This window comes from Sorghum bicolor, chromosome 2, assembly GCF_000003195.3.
Source record: "Sorghum bicolor cultivar BTx623 chromosome 2, Sorghum_bicolor_NCBIv3, whole genome shotgun sequence".
Classification (NCBI taxonomy): Eukaryota; Viridiplantae; Streptophyta; class Magnoliopsida; order Poales; family Poaceae; genus Sorghum; species Sorghum bicolor.
Genome location: NC_012871.2, coordinates 76,260,666 through 76,276,470, shown reverse-complemented (window position 1 = coordinate 76,276,470; position 15,805 = coordinate 76,260,666). Strand labels below are relative to the sequence as shown.

General features: G+C 44.9%; 3 protein-coding genes across 6 annotated transcripts; 1 reads left to right on the top strand and 2 right to left on the bottom strand.

Moving 5' to 3' along the window:
* Positions 3,471–4,753, top strand: LOC8078546 (ethylene-responsive transcription factor RAP2-3). Of its 2 annotated transcripts, none has more exons than XM_021454307.1 (2): positions 3,471–3,783; positions 3,894–4,753. In XM_021454307.1, exons 1-2 carry the CDS (start codon positions 3,612–3,614, stop codon positions 4,427–4,429), a joined length of 708 nt encoding a protein of 235 aa, XP_021309982.1. In that variant the 5' UTR covers positions 3,471–3,611; the 3' UTR covers positions 4,430–4,753. The 2 variants fall into 2 exon arrangements, with proteins under 2 accessions (XP_021309982.1, XP_002463380.1); XM_002463335.2 differs by having other exon boundaries at positions 3,481–3,783; positions 3,897–4,753.
* LOC8078545 (60S ribosomal protein L18-3) lies at positions 5,112–8,675 on the bottom strand. The gene is made up of 5 exons (XM_002461156.2): positions 8,562–8,675; positions 8,395–8,484; positions 8,171–8,299; positions 7,880–8,062; positions 5,112–5,522 (listed from the first exon to the last, which is right to left on the bottom strand). The coding sequence occupies exons 1-5, from the start codon at positions 8,562–8,564 to the stop codon at positions 5,364–5,366; spliced, it is 564 nt and encodes a 187-aa protein (XP_002461201.1). The 5' UTR covers positions 8,565–8,675; the 3' UTR covers positions 5,112–5,363.
* LOC110432438 lies at positions 10,902–15,805 on the bottom strand. 3 transcript variants are annotated; one of them, XM_021452856.1, is made up of 2 exons: positions 15,599–15,798; positions 10,902–11,585 (listed from the first exon to the last, which is right to left on the bottom strand). In XM_021452856.1, exons 1-2 carry the CDS (start codon positions 15,750–15,752, stop codon positions 11,197–11,199), a joined length of 543 nt encoding a protein of 180 aa, XP_021308531.1. In that variant the 5' UTR covers positions 15,753–15,798; the 3' UTR covers positions 10,902–11,196. The 3 variants fall into 3 exon arrangements, with proteins under 3 accessions (XP_021308531.1, XP_021308530.1, XP_021308532.1); XM_021452855.1 differs by lacking the exon at positions 15,599–15,798 and adding an exon at positions 11,733–11,939; XM_021452857.1 differs by lacking the exon at positions 10,902–11,585 and adding an exon at positions 14,851–15,432 and having other exon boundaries at positions 15,599–15,805.

The following is a 15,805-nucleotide window of genomic DNA, read 5'->3' as shown; positions in this document are numbered from 1 at the left end:
GCATGCATGAATGAAGCATCCCTTAACTTCGTTCATCTTATAAATCTTTTCTTCCGTGAGCTGACCATTTTGGGTTCCTTTTTCCAATTTAATAAAAGTACCACAAGTACCTTCCATACCTTTTATTTACTACTAGGACGACTATCACCTTTAAATTAAGACAAATTTTACAATGGTTAGAAAAAAATATAAACCATTCATTGAACGAGATCGGAAGGTGTAAAAATAGGAGTTACTTATATGAAAGCACTCAGAAGTACTAAATTGGCGGAGACAATACTAAAAAATAGATGGGCCTAGTACCACAATAGGTGAACTATTACTGGACTTTTTCAATATTTAATTTTTCATCTAAGGTTAAATCGATAATTTTAGTTTCTTAATTGAAGGGCAAAACTAAGATTTTCTATACCACTCGGTCTCAATCTCTAAACCCGTCGTCACTCTATCTGAACCCATACTCATTCTCCTTTCTTCTTCCCATGGCTTGGAGGCTGGAGCACCCGGACCATCGCCACCACCGCTCCGCCGGCCGCCGGTTGCACCGCCACCACGGCGCATCTGTCCCTACTCCCAACACGTACAAGCACAGAGCAGCTAGCACCGCCTCTCACCCCGTCCCTCCATCCGTAGTTGTGGGAGAGCTCGGGATCGTGGATCAACCTTGGCGGCGGCGAGACCTTGGACAGGATCGGATCTGCAGTACCTGCGGCATGGTCTGACGCCCGGTCTCACGGGTTGGGCTGATGCATGGCTGGGTGAGGAGCTGCAGGCTGCCGGCCTCGTCGGGGTCGAGCTCCGCAGCGCGGAGGTTGGTTGGTCCGTGGCGAGGACGAGGAGTGCACCACGGGCTCGCGGCCATGGAAGTGGACATCACTGCAGTGCCGAGGTTGGTCTGTGGCGAGTTTGGGGGCGGTAGCGTTCAATAGCAGAGCAGGAGACGTAAGCGCAATTACCAATATACCCTATAAATAATCATCCTCAACTAATTGGTTAGGAAATAGAAAAAATGAAAGTACCTGGAGGTACTGATAGTATTTTCCCAATCATTGTAAAAGAGCTCTTAAATGAAACCTGTCATTTCTAACCATTGGACTGAAAATCCAATAGTCCACATTTCATTTGTGTTTGTTTGTTTCCGAGGTAGGAAAAGTGAAATAAAATTGCATAGTTTTATCGATTTTTTTCTCAGGGTTGAAAGTTTTTTCATAGATGAGCGGAACATTACAAATTACAGAAATCAACCGACCCTGATTGTCTACCACATTTTCTTTTGCTATATTTTTCTCAGAGCTTTATGGGTTAATTATTTCAGTACAGCAGACATTTAATATCTCTCTCTTTAGAAACATTTTTTCGCACAGTAGAAATATTACAAAGATAAATAGTGTTCATATGTGTGTATCCTTCGTCCTTTTTATTATGTAAGATTACCGAATTTATAGCGGACTCAAGATAATAACAAGTTAAAACTTATTAGCATCCAATATATATATATATACTAATTAGCGCTATATATATATATATATATATATATATATATATATATATATATATACTAATTAGCGCTTGCTATTGCTGTTGTGACCACTACTTGCTACTCGTGTGGTTCAAGCAAAGCAACAATGGGGATGGTTCAATTGCCACAAAAACGTTGAAGATGGTGATTTGAGCAGCGATGATCAATGATGGGATGGCAAATTAAAGAGTGTTCTAGTTCATTACACACATGAGAACTTGAAGTTAATTTGCGTCCATGCGTAATCTTTATATATATTTTTTTATTTAAGATTTTTATGAATCTTATACCGTGAAGTGTAATGCATAATCTTCCATTTTTTTTTTTTGAAGTGGACTCGGTGTGGCAGTAGTATTGATATCCGCTATTCAGACAATATGCTATTCTCTATTCACTTACAAATTGACCTTATAATAACATTCTAATATCTTTATTGCATTTTATCATTTCTCTTGTGGTTTGTTATCCTTAAAAGAAAATTCTGGACCGAATTTTATAAATAAAAAAGTAAATGAAAATTGTTCTTTAAAAAAACAAAATTGTGTTTAACATGCATGAGCATGGCAACGTCAGCCACGCCTTTTTTATTTGAGTGCGCATGGACCGGAGATATGGACTAAAAAAAATTTTTCCTCTCTCTCTGCGCTCAGAACAAACCCTACAGGGCTACTACAGGACCATGGTATTTGTTTGATTCTATACATAGCTCATCAGTTGTTGAACTCAACATTAATTAGCTGACCCGACCCCGATCAGCAGCTAAGTAAGAGGAGCACTCGTTTCGTCGCTGTTTCTTTCTCTCTTTGTTTCAGATTTCAGAGGCGTCCTCGTCGTCGTCTTCCGGCGGCCGACGACCAAGCAAGTAGTAGGCTATAGACTCGACTGCTCTACTCGATATAGATATCAAAAGCAAAAAAAAAAAAAAAGGACGACTCTGACCTCATTGTTATCTCTGCTATATTAGTTTCTAGTGCACGTCATTTTCACGTGAAAAAGTAACCTAGTATCTAGCAAAAAGTAGTTTCTCGGTCACGTGACATAAGTAGTAGGTACGTACTCCGTAGCCTCTTGGTTTGTCTTAAAAAAAATCATAGTTCACTGATTTGTTGGGAGAGAAAAATACTTGTCGATTGTCTAACTAAAAATAATGTTCACTGATTTATTATGAGAGAAATATATTGTTGGCTAGTAAAAAAAAAGTACGACTTATAAGATAAACGAACAAGCTTTGTTAAATAGCTAACAGATTCGACAAATATGCTCAAGTGAATAGGCTCAAAGTTAGCACCATCATTATCTTATCTATACGAGTCTAGTAGCACGTTATGCGTGATAGCAAAGCAAATGCCGTGGCCTTAAGCACGTGCCAGCCCGACAAGGAGCGGCCGCAAAGCTTACGATCGTGGTGGCGAACGCGCCGCCTTTACAGCGACGAGACGTACTCCAGCACGTTCGATGGATCGGAAACGAAAACAGAGGCCGCCGGATCCCAAACCGTGGTCCGCACATCGTCTAGCAGCAGCAACTTCCTTTCCCTTTCTTATAAGCAAGCTGCAAGCACTAGGAGAAGTTCTGTATATACGGAGAGAGATGATAATAAAGAAACAACAATTCGACGGCCACCTTTTCCCGATCCTCAGCCGTTGAAAAAACCGCCCATGCGTGCCTTTTCTGCTACATAACACTCTGCATATACACTGTACGCACGGAAACGAAACAAAACGAAAGCGACGGCTCCGGATTTGAGACGGGAGGAATCCACGGATTCTGGTCCGTCCGAGGAGAGGATGGAAGCTGCCGTTGCCGTTGCCGTTGCCGTTGCCTTTGCCGCGTCACCGCCCCCCCATTCCACTCCACTCCACCGCGGCGCACTCGACAGCCCAACAACACCACACCACCCGACCCGCGCCCAGCCGCACCTGGTACCTCTATATAAGCACACGGCTCCGTTCCTCCCCCACATCGAATCCACATCGAATCCAATCAAGCACCTTTGCCTCCTTCCTCGACCTCGACTTGCTCCTCCTCACCACCGCACCGCAGTTTGTAGACGCAGACGCAGCAGCAGGCTACCTACGCAAATCGGAACAACATGTGTGGCGGCGCCATCATCTCCGAGTTCATCCCGCAGCGCGACAGCGCCGCTGCCCGCGCCGGCCACGGCAAGCGCGGCCTCGTCTGCGCCGACGACTTCTGGCCGCCGCACGCCGCCGACTTCGACGACTTCGCCGCCGCCGCCGCCGCCTCCTTCCATCCCGACCAAGGTACTGTAATACTCATTGTTCATTTGCACGCTTGCTACCTGCAGTGACACGGCCAGCAGGCCGGACACACGCTCCACCGCCTGAACCTGACACCCGTAGCGTGCATGGTGCAGAGCCGCCGGCCAGGAAGCGGGAGCGCAAGACCATGTACCGCGGCATCCGGCGCCGGCCCTGGGGCAAGTGGGCGGCGGAGATCCGTGACCCCGCCAAGGGCGCCCGCGTCTGGCTCGGCACCTTCGCCACCGCCGAGGCCGCCGCGCGCGCCTACGACCGCGCCGCGCGGCGCATCCGCGGGGCCAAGGCCAAGGTCAACTTCCCCAACGAGGACCCGCCGCCCGACTACGACGACGACGACCACGCCGGCGCCGCGCAGGGGATGCTCGCCATGTCCTGCGCCGGCGGCGGCGGTGGCAGGGACCACCTCGTCGACTACGACGTCGACGTCATGGGCATGGGCATGGGGACGACGTTCTTCCAGCACCACCCGCAGCCGTCGTACGTGTCCGACGCCGTCACCGTGGCGCAGCAGGAGCAGGTGCCCACGGTCGCGTACGTGCACCACCACCAGCTGCCGCCGCCGCAGGACGACGCCGCGGGGATGGACATGTGGACGTTCGACGGCATCAACACAGCCGTGCCCATGTGATGCCATGTGATAGACCACGCATCTGCTTCCTTACCGTTACTGCTAGCTTATCAACATGTTGTTGCTGCTGCTTTTCAAATATTAGTAGTAGGTTTTTATACATACACTGTTAGGAGTAATTTATCTGCCCATGTAACTAGGGGTGGAACTCTAGCATCTCACAGTTGTTCCCCTTCTTCCCCTAGCAATTCTTGTGCAAAGATGAATTCTCCAAGAATAAATTGCCGTGGACATACTTTGTACTATAAAAGTATCGCTGATTTTGTAGGCACATACAGTACTATGGTCTTGTTCAGTTGGCAATATTTTTTTTGGAATTTTGAATACTGTATCATTTTCGTTTGTATTTAGTAATTATTATCTAATCATGGACTAACTAGGCTCAAAAGGTAAACTATTTAATACTCTATGCATGTGTCGAAGATTTGATGTGACGATAAATTTTGATTTTTTTTAACTAAACAATAACTAAACAAGACCTATATGTACAAATCCTCTTTTGCAGCTACCTATGCACAAACATGTCATCACTCGGTCCTCTTGTTTTACTGGACGTGTGGTATCTGTACTGCGCAACCAGAGTCGAATATAATATCAGTATACTTCGTTTCACGGTCACGGCGGTGTCACTGTTACATTGTGAAAGCGCTGAATTTAAATGAACAAATTCTGAGAATATAGATGAGCAATGCAAAAAGGCACCTAGACTTTCTCATACTGTTGGCACCAACAACAATGATATGAGAGTATCTTCATCACGGGCTGACAAACAAAAATCTCACGGCGCAAAAAATTAAGAGCAAAATTTGATTGGTCCAATATCTGGTAATAACTTGAGATTCTGACATGTAAAACATTGCAACTCTGATACCCCAAAACAGTAATGTATAGCTGATTAGAGCAAAATGACATGGATTTGCATGGCTGCGGCTCCTTAGACCTTGAAGCCCCTGCTGTTCCTCCTACCTCTTGCCTTCTCAAACTTCCTTCCCTTTGAGCGAACGTAAGGCTTGGTGTGGCTGTGTGGCACTCCTGGTGCAGGGCCGAAGTGCTTAACAGCTTCCCTAGCGTTCTTAGGACCCCTCAGGAGAACCTAAGAAATCATAGATTATGAGGACAGTTAGATAAGACTGGACTTTTTCTAAGTAAGATAAACAATTTCAGAGGTTGAAAGATCAACCAAAGCACAAATTCATAGCTAACGATGATATAATATAGAAAGGCACAGTGGGAGTTCCAAAACTTGGAATGAAATCAAGGGACCATATCTGTCATCTCAGAGGATACAATGGATGCCAGAACAATAGAAAATTCATCTTCATCTTTAGAATCATAAAAGATGGGAAATACTAATGATCATGCCCGTCATGGAGTCATAGCATTAGCTGGCACACCATGTGTTGAACATGCATTGCGTCAGTACACGGAATACTACCATTTCAATGTGAGAACGATGATATCTATGTTCAAAGGTGAAAGAACCTCTTCTGAAAACATAATGTAGTTGGTAGCCTACACTATAGTGATATAGTCATAACAAACATGATATGTGAAATGACCCATAACAGTTCGAATAATAAATTAGTACTTCTATTTGACTGCTACGATAAATGGATAATGCACAGCCATAAGAAAACACATTTTGGCAAAACATTTGAAAACAGGGCAACCTAGGATCGCATGTCAACCTTGACATTTGCAACTTAATAAGCGTGTCATGTGAAAATTTAGAAATATCTTCAGGAAAGAGAGGAATTTTCCTGCTCAGATTCCATTAAGCTTCAAAAGTCTAATATAGTGGGCACTGGGCAGCACTTTCAAAGCAACAACGAATGAGGCAGTAATATTTGAAATAAAAACTTCCTAATCAAACAAGCATGCATGCGTTCCTATTCAACCACTGGGACAATTTCAGTAAGCAAACTAATATTGGTTGGACCATTTGACACCAGGGCAACAATGAAAATGCAATGGGCTGGTAAGCCAACCATGTAGGTCTATGCACCAGTTTTATCTCCTTGGCTTGGAAAGAAGCCCAAAGAAGAGGGTAACAGATGCAATCTCTGGTCATAACATAACTATTTCCTAACCAAATGATGACAAGAACAAAGCCTTTCGCAACTAAATCAGAGCACAGAGCCAAAACCCATTGAGCAGCTTTAGTACGATCCACCTAGAGGCAAGGTTCAGCTAGGCGCTCTCTAGGCGATGACCCCTAGCCTAGCGCCTAGGCGGGATTAATCGCGCCTAGGCGCTTCTAGGCGTTTTATATATATATATATATATATACTGATAATACATATATTACCTTCTAAAGAGAAAAAAAACAGCTGAATAGTGAGTCCAAATAGATAGAAAGGCTAGCCTAAATAGGTAAAAAGGCCCAACAGGCAAGGGCCCAGCCCATCTTCCATAGACTACAAACCCTAAACCCTATCCCCCTCACCTCACGCGCCGCACCCGCTCCCTCACGCCGCACCCGACCCCCGCGCCTCCACCTGCATCAGCCGCCGCCTCTGTGCGCCCGCCGCTAGGCGCGCTCGCCCGCCTCTGTGCGCCGGCCGCCAGACTCTCCGGCATCTCCCCCTCCTCTGTGCGCCCGCCGCCAGCCGCGCTCGCCCGCGCTGGCCGCCGTCCGCCACCAGCATGCCAGCGCACGCTCCGCCAGACGCTGCGCCACCTCCACCGGCGCCGCCACGGAGCTGCCGCCGCCTTGGGGTCCGCCTACCCCCATAGGCGAGGCGAGCACCCTCCGACTACCGCCTAGTCGCGCTGAATCGCGCCTAGGCGAGTGCCTAGCGGAACTATGCCTAGAGGGGTCCTCAGCTTAACACAGTTACTACATTTCATCCACCTAGAGGGGTCCTGAGCTTAACACAGCTACTACAAAAAAAGGAGAGAAAGAAAAAAAGAAAGACCGAAAGAAGAAGAATTACAGGGAATTTGCTGCTGTCCATCAATGTTTTCAAGTCTTTTGATTAATCACGATTAATCGTCCTAGTCGGTCCCAGGTGACTGATCGGGGTACGGTCGAACTGTACAAGTCGTCCGATTAATCGCGATTAATCGTCCTGGTCGATCCCAGGTTGACTAGGTTCAACCAGTCGACCTGAAAACATTGCTGTCCATTGCATTGCACCAGGACAGAACATTTAGTGTCTACTGTCTACAACCCATTAATCGTCCTAGTCGGTCCCAGGTCAACCAGGTTCGACCAGTCGACCTGAAAACATTGCCGTACATTGCATTGCACCAGGACAGAACATTTAGTGTCTACAACCCATTAAACAGCATCTACAAGTTCATCATAATACTACAGACATATTGGAGTATAGCAAACACAACCAGACTAAATAGACTTATCTTCTGCTATCTACAAGTTTTCGATGTACTGTATCAAGCATCACCATCAGCAAGCAACAGGTGAATTTCCAACATAAATAGCCATACCGTGTTTTGCCCGAGCGGGGCACGGAGCGCAAGCTGGTCGAAGGTGAGGCACTCTCCACCGGCATTGATGATCCTGGCCCTAGCTGTCTCAGTGAACCTGAGCGCACACACCTTCATCGCCGGCACCTCGTTGATCCTCTTGTCGTCAGTCACGGTGCCCACAATAACGGCAATCTGATCACTCTGCAGCCCCACAAGGCACATGGATCAAAAATTAACCCCCACATTTAAACCTCACATCAAGGGTGTTGACAAAGACCAAAATGGCATCCCAATGTACTAGATATCTACCTTCCCCTCCATGAACTTAACGAGGCGGCGCATCGAGAGCGGCGGGCGGTTGGTCTTGCTCATGAACAGTCGCTTCAGGATCACGGCGTTGAAGTTGCTCTTTGTCCTACGGACAAGGAAGCGGTAGAGCTGCGTGCGAGGAGCGAATCGCTTCAAATCTGAACCCGCGAATACCAATTGAACGTCGAGAGCGTTAGAGAACTGGGTCGAGAGGGGGGGCTAACCTTGACAAGGAGCTTGAGATAGACATCGTCGGACTTGGGCGCCGTGCGCTTGGTCTTCTTGTTGCGGCCGCCGGCGACGAGGTCGATACCCTGCGGAGGAGGTTATCGTGTAAGCCAGTAGCGGGTTCTGAGGGCGATGAAGAGGAAGAGGAGAAAGACGAGATTACCATGGTTGTGAAACGGAGCGGTGGTGCTGCAGCGGCGGCTGCGGCGGCGGCGGGACGGGCGCTAGGGTTCTAGTGCGTGATGGGAGCGTAGAGAACTTAAATACGAGGCAATTAATGACGGGCAAGGTAGATGGGCTGGACCATTTTCTTGAGAAGAATGAGGCCCAAATTGCTATTAACTGGGCTGGGCCAAAACCAACATGAAATATTCGTTCGTTAAGGCCTGGACGTCAATGGTTGTGCGTGCGTCGATCTGCGGGTCTTCCATGACCAGGTCTAAACGCATTAGCTACCACAATGAACAAGGTAGAGGTCAAAAACTTTATACTAGCGTGAGGATAAAAGTGCTATATTCAACCAATTCATCAATAGCACACCACCATTATCTCTTTCATAGATATGTTTCAAAAAATAAATTCTCTCTTTCATAGATGACATGAGAGAATATATAGAAAAAAAATTCTTGCATGTGGGACATAAATGATGAGTGGCATGTAGGAGATAGTACTTAGCTCATTTTATTAAAAATACACTGAAAGCAACTCCACACGATTGAGAAAAACAAATCTCTTTTTTCTAAAAAAATATGATGAAAATAATATGCTCCAATATTTTTTTCTATTTTTTTCTAAAACCCTCAACATCTCTCCTATCTCCCTAAAGAAAGGGGAGACTGCTTCAATCTCCTTTCCTATGACAATTTTCTCATGCAATCCCTCTATCCACAGCATATTGGAGGAGCGCTATAGTCACTGTGTTTACCACCACACAAACGCTGTTGTTGATGGTGTGGGTTGAGACACTGCCTCCCTCTAAGCACTCGCCCGTGTGCTGCTACTCTCGGAGCCCCCAGACACTTGCGTGTAGTCATCACTGCCAGAGTTTGCCCACATTATGCTCTTTGACTCCAACAGAATTGGGACGTCGCGCTAGGTCACAACTCACAAGCAACATCATTGAGTCGCAACCCCACTCCTCCATACCGACCACAAGTATACATTGGTGTACCCGACTACAAGCACCATCGTCGCACTCCTCCGCCACCGCTAGGCCCCCATGATTAGACATGTTGGAGACGAGCAGCCCCACCAAGTTTGGGGCTTTGAGGAAATGCAAGAAAGAAAGATGAAATGGAAAGGAGAGGAGAGGGAGAGAAAAATTACCCGTGTCACCTACATGCTTATTATGGGAGTTCTTTGTTCCCCTTTCTATGTTTTGTGGTTGTCCTCCGCTCTATCTCGCGCATGTTGATGGTGGTGTTGTGTTTGTAAATGTGTGTATTCTGTTGTATCCTCTTTGAGTAGTAAACATCCTCTATCCCTTTTAATATTTTATCGGTCTCCTATATTGATATTTTAGAGAAAGGGGACATGTCGCTAAAAAATGCAACTATATCGGAGTGTCTTAGCAACTTGCTATTTTGAAAATATCCTTTTCTACAACTTCCTAGATTATAAAGCTACAAATTTATACGCACAACTTTTATTACAATGCTTATTACCATAAATTTTTAGCGTAGCTTTTTCAATGTAATTCTTTTACATAAATTTTTAACTTTTTTACCACCATCTGTTTCTAGCTTTTTTTTTACTGAAAGAGAGTATATATATGTATATATATATATATATATATATATATATATATATATATATATATATATATATATATATATATATATATATATATATATATTACTCTGTAGCTAGCTACAAAATAACTTATTTTGTAGTCACTTTGAGTTACGATAATTACTATATTAATTTACAAGATTACAGTAACTCCTTACTAAGTGGTTTACTATAACATTACGGTAAATATCCCCATGTGTTATAGTAACCCAACTATCGTAAATATGTATACATATTATCGTAAATTAGTATATAAAATTATCGTAAATGAAAGTGGCTATAGAATAACATATTTTGTAGCTAGCTATAGAGTGAGTATACTCTATAGCTAGCTTTAGGGTTTAGGGTTTAGGGTTTAGGGTTTAGAGTGAGTATACTAATTTACGATAATATGTATACATATTTACGATAGTTGGGTTACTATAACACATGGGGATATTTACCGTAATGTTATAGTATCTGAGTAGAAAAAATACTGAGCAGTACTGAAACGTGTTCAGTATCATCTGATACTACACTCAGGACCACGAAATACTGAACAATACTGAAACATGAATACTGAACGGTACTGAATTTTGCTCAGTATAAGAGTTCGGTGTAGAATAGTATTCTACACCTAGGGTGTACAATAGCACTTGTATATATATATATATATATATATATATATATATATATATATATATATATCACAAACTTACACTCCCAAGTCATATGATACAAAATTTTAAACACATTTTTTTAAATACTCCATATCCCCGATATTATCATATTGGGAGCATACATGTTCATACAGGCCATGCGCCCATGCGTAGGTAACAGATATATCTGATTTTATTATTACGATATAGTAGATAGTTTTCATCGGTACCATTATGTGACACCCAATTTTTATCATCTACGCCACCAAAGCTAGTCTGTATACGCTCAGGCCCAACAGTACGTGTCATGGAAAGAGGCTGATGGCGTATTATACATATATAAACGATCGAATTGCACATCAAATGGTTCTAACCGATGAGAGATCCGCCTAATAGCCCCCCAGTAATCGCCACGCAGGCGAATTCGTCGACTGCAGCTAAAAGGATGGACCCAGCCGTATGTATGGCGGCAATGGTCGGCCTCTGCACGCTGCCAGCGTCGTCATGGTCGCTGACAGTGATCGTAGCGATCGGCTTGACCTCCGCCGCTACCACCTTCCCGGCGGGGAGACTTGGCGCGCCGCAGGCGTGCGGAGGAGCGGTGACGTACGCCTTGCTGCTGCTGCTGCTGTTGCTCATCACGGCGGCCAGCTGCTCTGAGTTCAGTTTCACGGTGATGAGGATGTGGCCGTCGCTCGTCGTTTTGCCGGCGCCGCCGGAGACAGTGGTGTTGTTGATAACCAACTGCACGTGAGCGTCTGTGTGGGCAAAAATTGCAGAAATTAATATATGCGTGATGGATGCACGGTGACACAAGACGTACGGCAAGCAAAATATTTCATATGTGTAATTATATGTACTAAATAAAAAAATTTAGCTTCTTGAGCCATTATGCTTATGCTTACTGCTGATGATCCTGGAGGGGTTGCTCTTGCATAGCGCTTTGCCATGGATGAGGAGGAGGGTGGTGGTCGCCTTGCCCTGCTGCTCAACGGCTGCTGCCAGCACGAGGAGGAAGCAGAGAGTGACCGGGATCAGGAGAAATGACCTAGCGGTTGCCATTGTAGTGTTCACGTAGGTAGGAGAACAATATGTATATGGTGAGTGCTGATGGAGTTGGGATACATGGCTTGGTCACTATTTATATAGCCCTCATTGAGCAGACTGTACTACATGTAGGCCAAATATAGAAAGAATTTCATAACAAATGCGTACAATCTAATTTCATGAAGGCTCGGGTACAGTACGGTAACCAAGAGATAGTACCACTTTTTCACTACAAATGATGATCTTTCAACGTCTCTTGAAGGTACAATAACGGTATTTTCAAGATATAGGAGCCACAAAGTGCAGTACTTTCTTGGAAAAAGGAAAAATAAACTACCGAAAGAAAACGTGACGAAACTAGCCAGATACTCTCTCTGTATAGAATTTAGAAGTCATTTTGGATAAGATTTGAGTCAAACACTGGGAATATAAATCATCAATAACTTTTAAATTATTGAGTTTGTAAATATAAAAATTATATTAATAGATTCGTCTTGAAAAATACTTTCATAAAAATATACTTATATTATTTTTTTCTAAATATTTTTTATAAATATAAGAGGTCAAAGTTATGTTTTGGATTTTGGAGACTATGTTGCTGTCCTAAACGACTTTAAAATCCTATACGGAGGAAGTACACCAGTATACATGTTCAATAAATGTACGTGCACATGGTGATATGAAGGACTTGGACCTCTACGTGAAGATTCGGAATGGTACGCTTGGCCTTTTTTTAAGAAATTTGGAGGGGTTTGCACCCTACAGTAATTGATTAATTAAAGGATAAGCGGTATTTACAAGCAGGGTAATTTTTTTTCGAAACCGTGCGCTGCACGTACTTCATTAAGAGGATAAGAGTTTTGAAAGCAGTAAAACAAAGATCCTTGGCGAGGAGCCAAAGCAAAGCAGTAGCCGCCTGGCTACGTAAAAAGCTCACAGAAACAGAAGAGAAACATCATCCGAAGGCTCCATCTGGGGCGAAGACGTTTAAGCCGTTGAACCCAGCCGCCACGCATTCACGGATCTCGTCAAGGATGGCGCCGCAGACTTGGACTATCGTGCGGTCTCGGCCGTTGAACGTCCTGTCGTTGCGTTCCTTCCAGACGTTCCAGGAGACGATGATCACCATGGAGTCGAAGGCGCAACAGAAACTGTGCGGGATCTGCTGTCGCGAGCTGATCCACCAGTCCTGGAGCGCGGAGCCGTCCGTGGGTGTAAGGCGCAGGAGGCCAGCTCGCATGAGAAGGCGAGACCAGACATCCCGCGAGAAGACGCAGGCGATAAGAAGGTGATCAACGGTCTCGTCATGCTGGCTGCACAATGCACAGGCGGCCTCCGCCCGCAGCCCATGGCGTCGCCTACGCTCCGCAGTCCAAAGCCTCCCGTGGAGGGCGAGCCAAAAGAAGAATTTCATCTTCGATGGAACCATAGCTTTCCAGGCGAACATCACGCCCTCCATCCCCACTCGACCCAAGAAGAAGGCTCGGTAGGCCGAGGACGCTGAGTACGATCCGTCAGCCGTCCACTTCCAAACAAATCTGTCTGCGTCGTGTGGCGAGAGATGCTGGGCGTCCACCAAGTCCCATACTTGAAGGAACTCCAGCAGCACGGTCACGGTGAGTGCCCAGTGATGTCTCTTGCCCATTGCCTATCCGTGAGTGCGTCCCGCACGGAACGGCATCTGCGCCGCTGGCCAATTGCTTGGAACAGATTTGGGACGAAGTTACACAGAGGTCCAGTCTGCAGGAGTCAGTCACAAGCAGGGCAATCAAAAGAAAAAAAAGGTGCCAAAACAAGTGTTGCCCAAATTAAGAGACAAAAAAAAAAAGGAAACAAACCATTTTAGTTGCCGAACTTCTTATTCGTTCCATTTCTTCTTGTGTGCCTTATTATATTTCTTGTCTGATTTCTTGTCCCTGTAATTTATGGCAATATGACTCAGTTCACACCATAATCATATAGCACTTTCTTTCCACTACGCCGCAACACGAGATCACTCTAGAGTCACAACCCTCCATCACTCCTTGCTTCCGACCCAAAAAAATCATCAGTGACGGGGTGGCTATCACTGCCAGTTTGATGATCTGACAATGATAATACGCTAGCACTGCTAGGTCTAATCATCAGCTGACAGTGATATGATGAGTATCACTGCCATGTTGATGCATCACTCTACACAGATATCATGAGTGTCACTACCAGGTTGAAACATTAACCGACAGTGACATTCATGACACCATTGTTCAATGGGCAATTGATCTTGCTTTCAACCTTCACCAGGCTTGGCTACCTCAAACGCCGCCTATGCAATTGGAAGCAGCATCGAGATGGGAAAAGCCAACTGACGGATGGTTCAAGTGTAACACTCAAGCGTTCTATGATCAGCAATGGAAAGGCACTACAGGCGCGGTGCTCCATGTCAAGATTTGACGTTGTTTGAAAATTATAAATTTAATTTTAAAATTGAGATCTTAAAACAAATTTGTAGGACTCCAAACTGTTTCAAAAATAAAATTGTAATGTACAAAATTGAATACTGCGTTAAGCTCTATAATTTTGGTATAAATTTGGTTTTCTTATGGTTTCATATGAAAAGACAAACTTCTATAAATACTTTTGAGACAACTTATAAAGACAAACTTTTAGAATGTCTGTTACTGTTAGTGATTTCTATAAGCTTAGAATGTTCGTCTAATAGTCATTTTTAGAGGTGGATATCTTAATATCGGATTTTGTTAATCAATTAATAAAAAGTATGACCACTTCTGTAAGTAGTCCATCAGCAGAGACGAAGACGGGTACCTTAGAATACCCCGAGACCCACCTCACTATTTACAGAGATAGCCTCTAAAAGTGCTTACATCCATTATTCAATCAGGAGCATTTTTTCTATTCTTTTTTTCATAGTGTGAGGAGGTTAGGAAAATTAACAAATTGTATCCATTCTCAACATAAAAAGCGAGGCTTAGAGGAACATAATGAAAAAACTCCGTATCTCCGATATTATCATATTAGGAGCAACATGTTCATGCAGGCCATGCGTAGTCGCATGTGGTAATATATGTGCATGACCCTTGACTGCATATTTTATTATTACAGTATAGTAAATAGCTTTCATCGGTACCAATACTTGAGACGATGGGGTATACATATAAATGATCGAATTGCAGATCAAATGGTGCTAAACGATGCGTCCTATTATCCTCCCAATCACCGCGCAGGCGAATTTGTCGACTGCAGCGATAACGACGTCGAGTGGCGTATGTGCGGCGGCGATGGTTGGCCTCTGCACGCTTCTAGCGTCGTCGTGGTCGCTGACAGTCATCATAGTGATCGGTTGCACCTCCGCCGCTACCACCTTCCCGGCGGGGAGTCTCGGCGCGCCGCAGGCGTGCGGAGGAGCGGTGACGTACGCCTTGCTGCTGCTGCTGTTGCTCATCAGGGCGGCCTTCTGCTCAGAGTTCAGTTTCACGGTGATGAGGATGTTGCCGTCGCTCGTCGTTGTGCCGGTGCCGCCGGGGACAGTGGCGTTGTTGATAACCAGCTGCAAGTGAGCGTCTGCGTGGGCAAATATTGCAGAAATATATGTGTGATCGATGCATGGTGACATAAAGATGGCATGCAAAATATTTCATATGTGTAATTATATGTACTAAATAAAAAAAAATTAGCTTCTTGAGCCAACATATATGATATATATTGTTTCATTATGCTTAGTGCTTACTGCTGATGATCCTGGAGGGGTTGCTCTTGCATAGCGCTTTGCCATGGATGAGGAGGAGGGTGGTGGTCGCCTTGCCCTGCTGCTCTGCGGCTGCTGCCAGCACGAGGAGGCAGAGAGTGACCGGGACCAGCAGAAATGACCTAGCGGTTGCCATTGCAGTGTTCACGCAAGTAGGAGAACAATAATATGTAGTATATGGTGAATGCT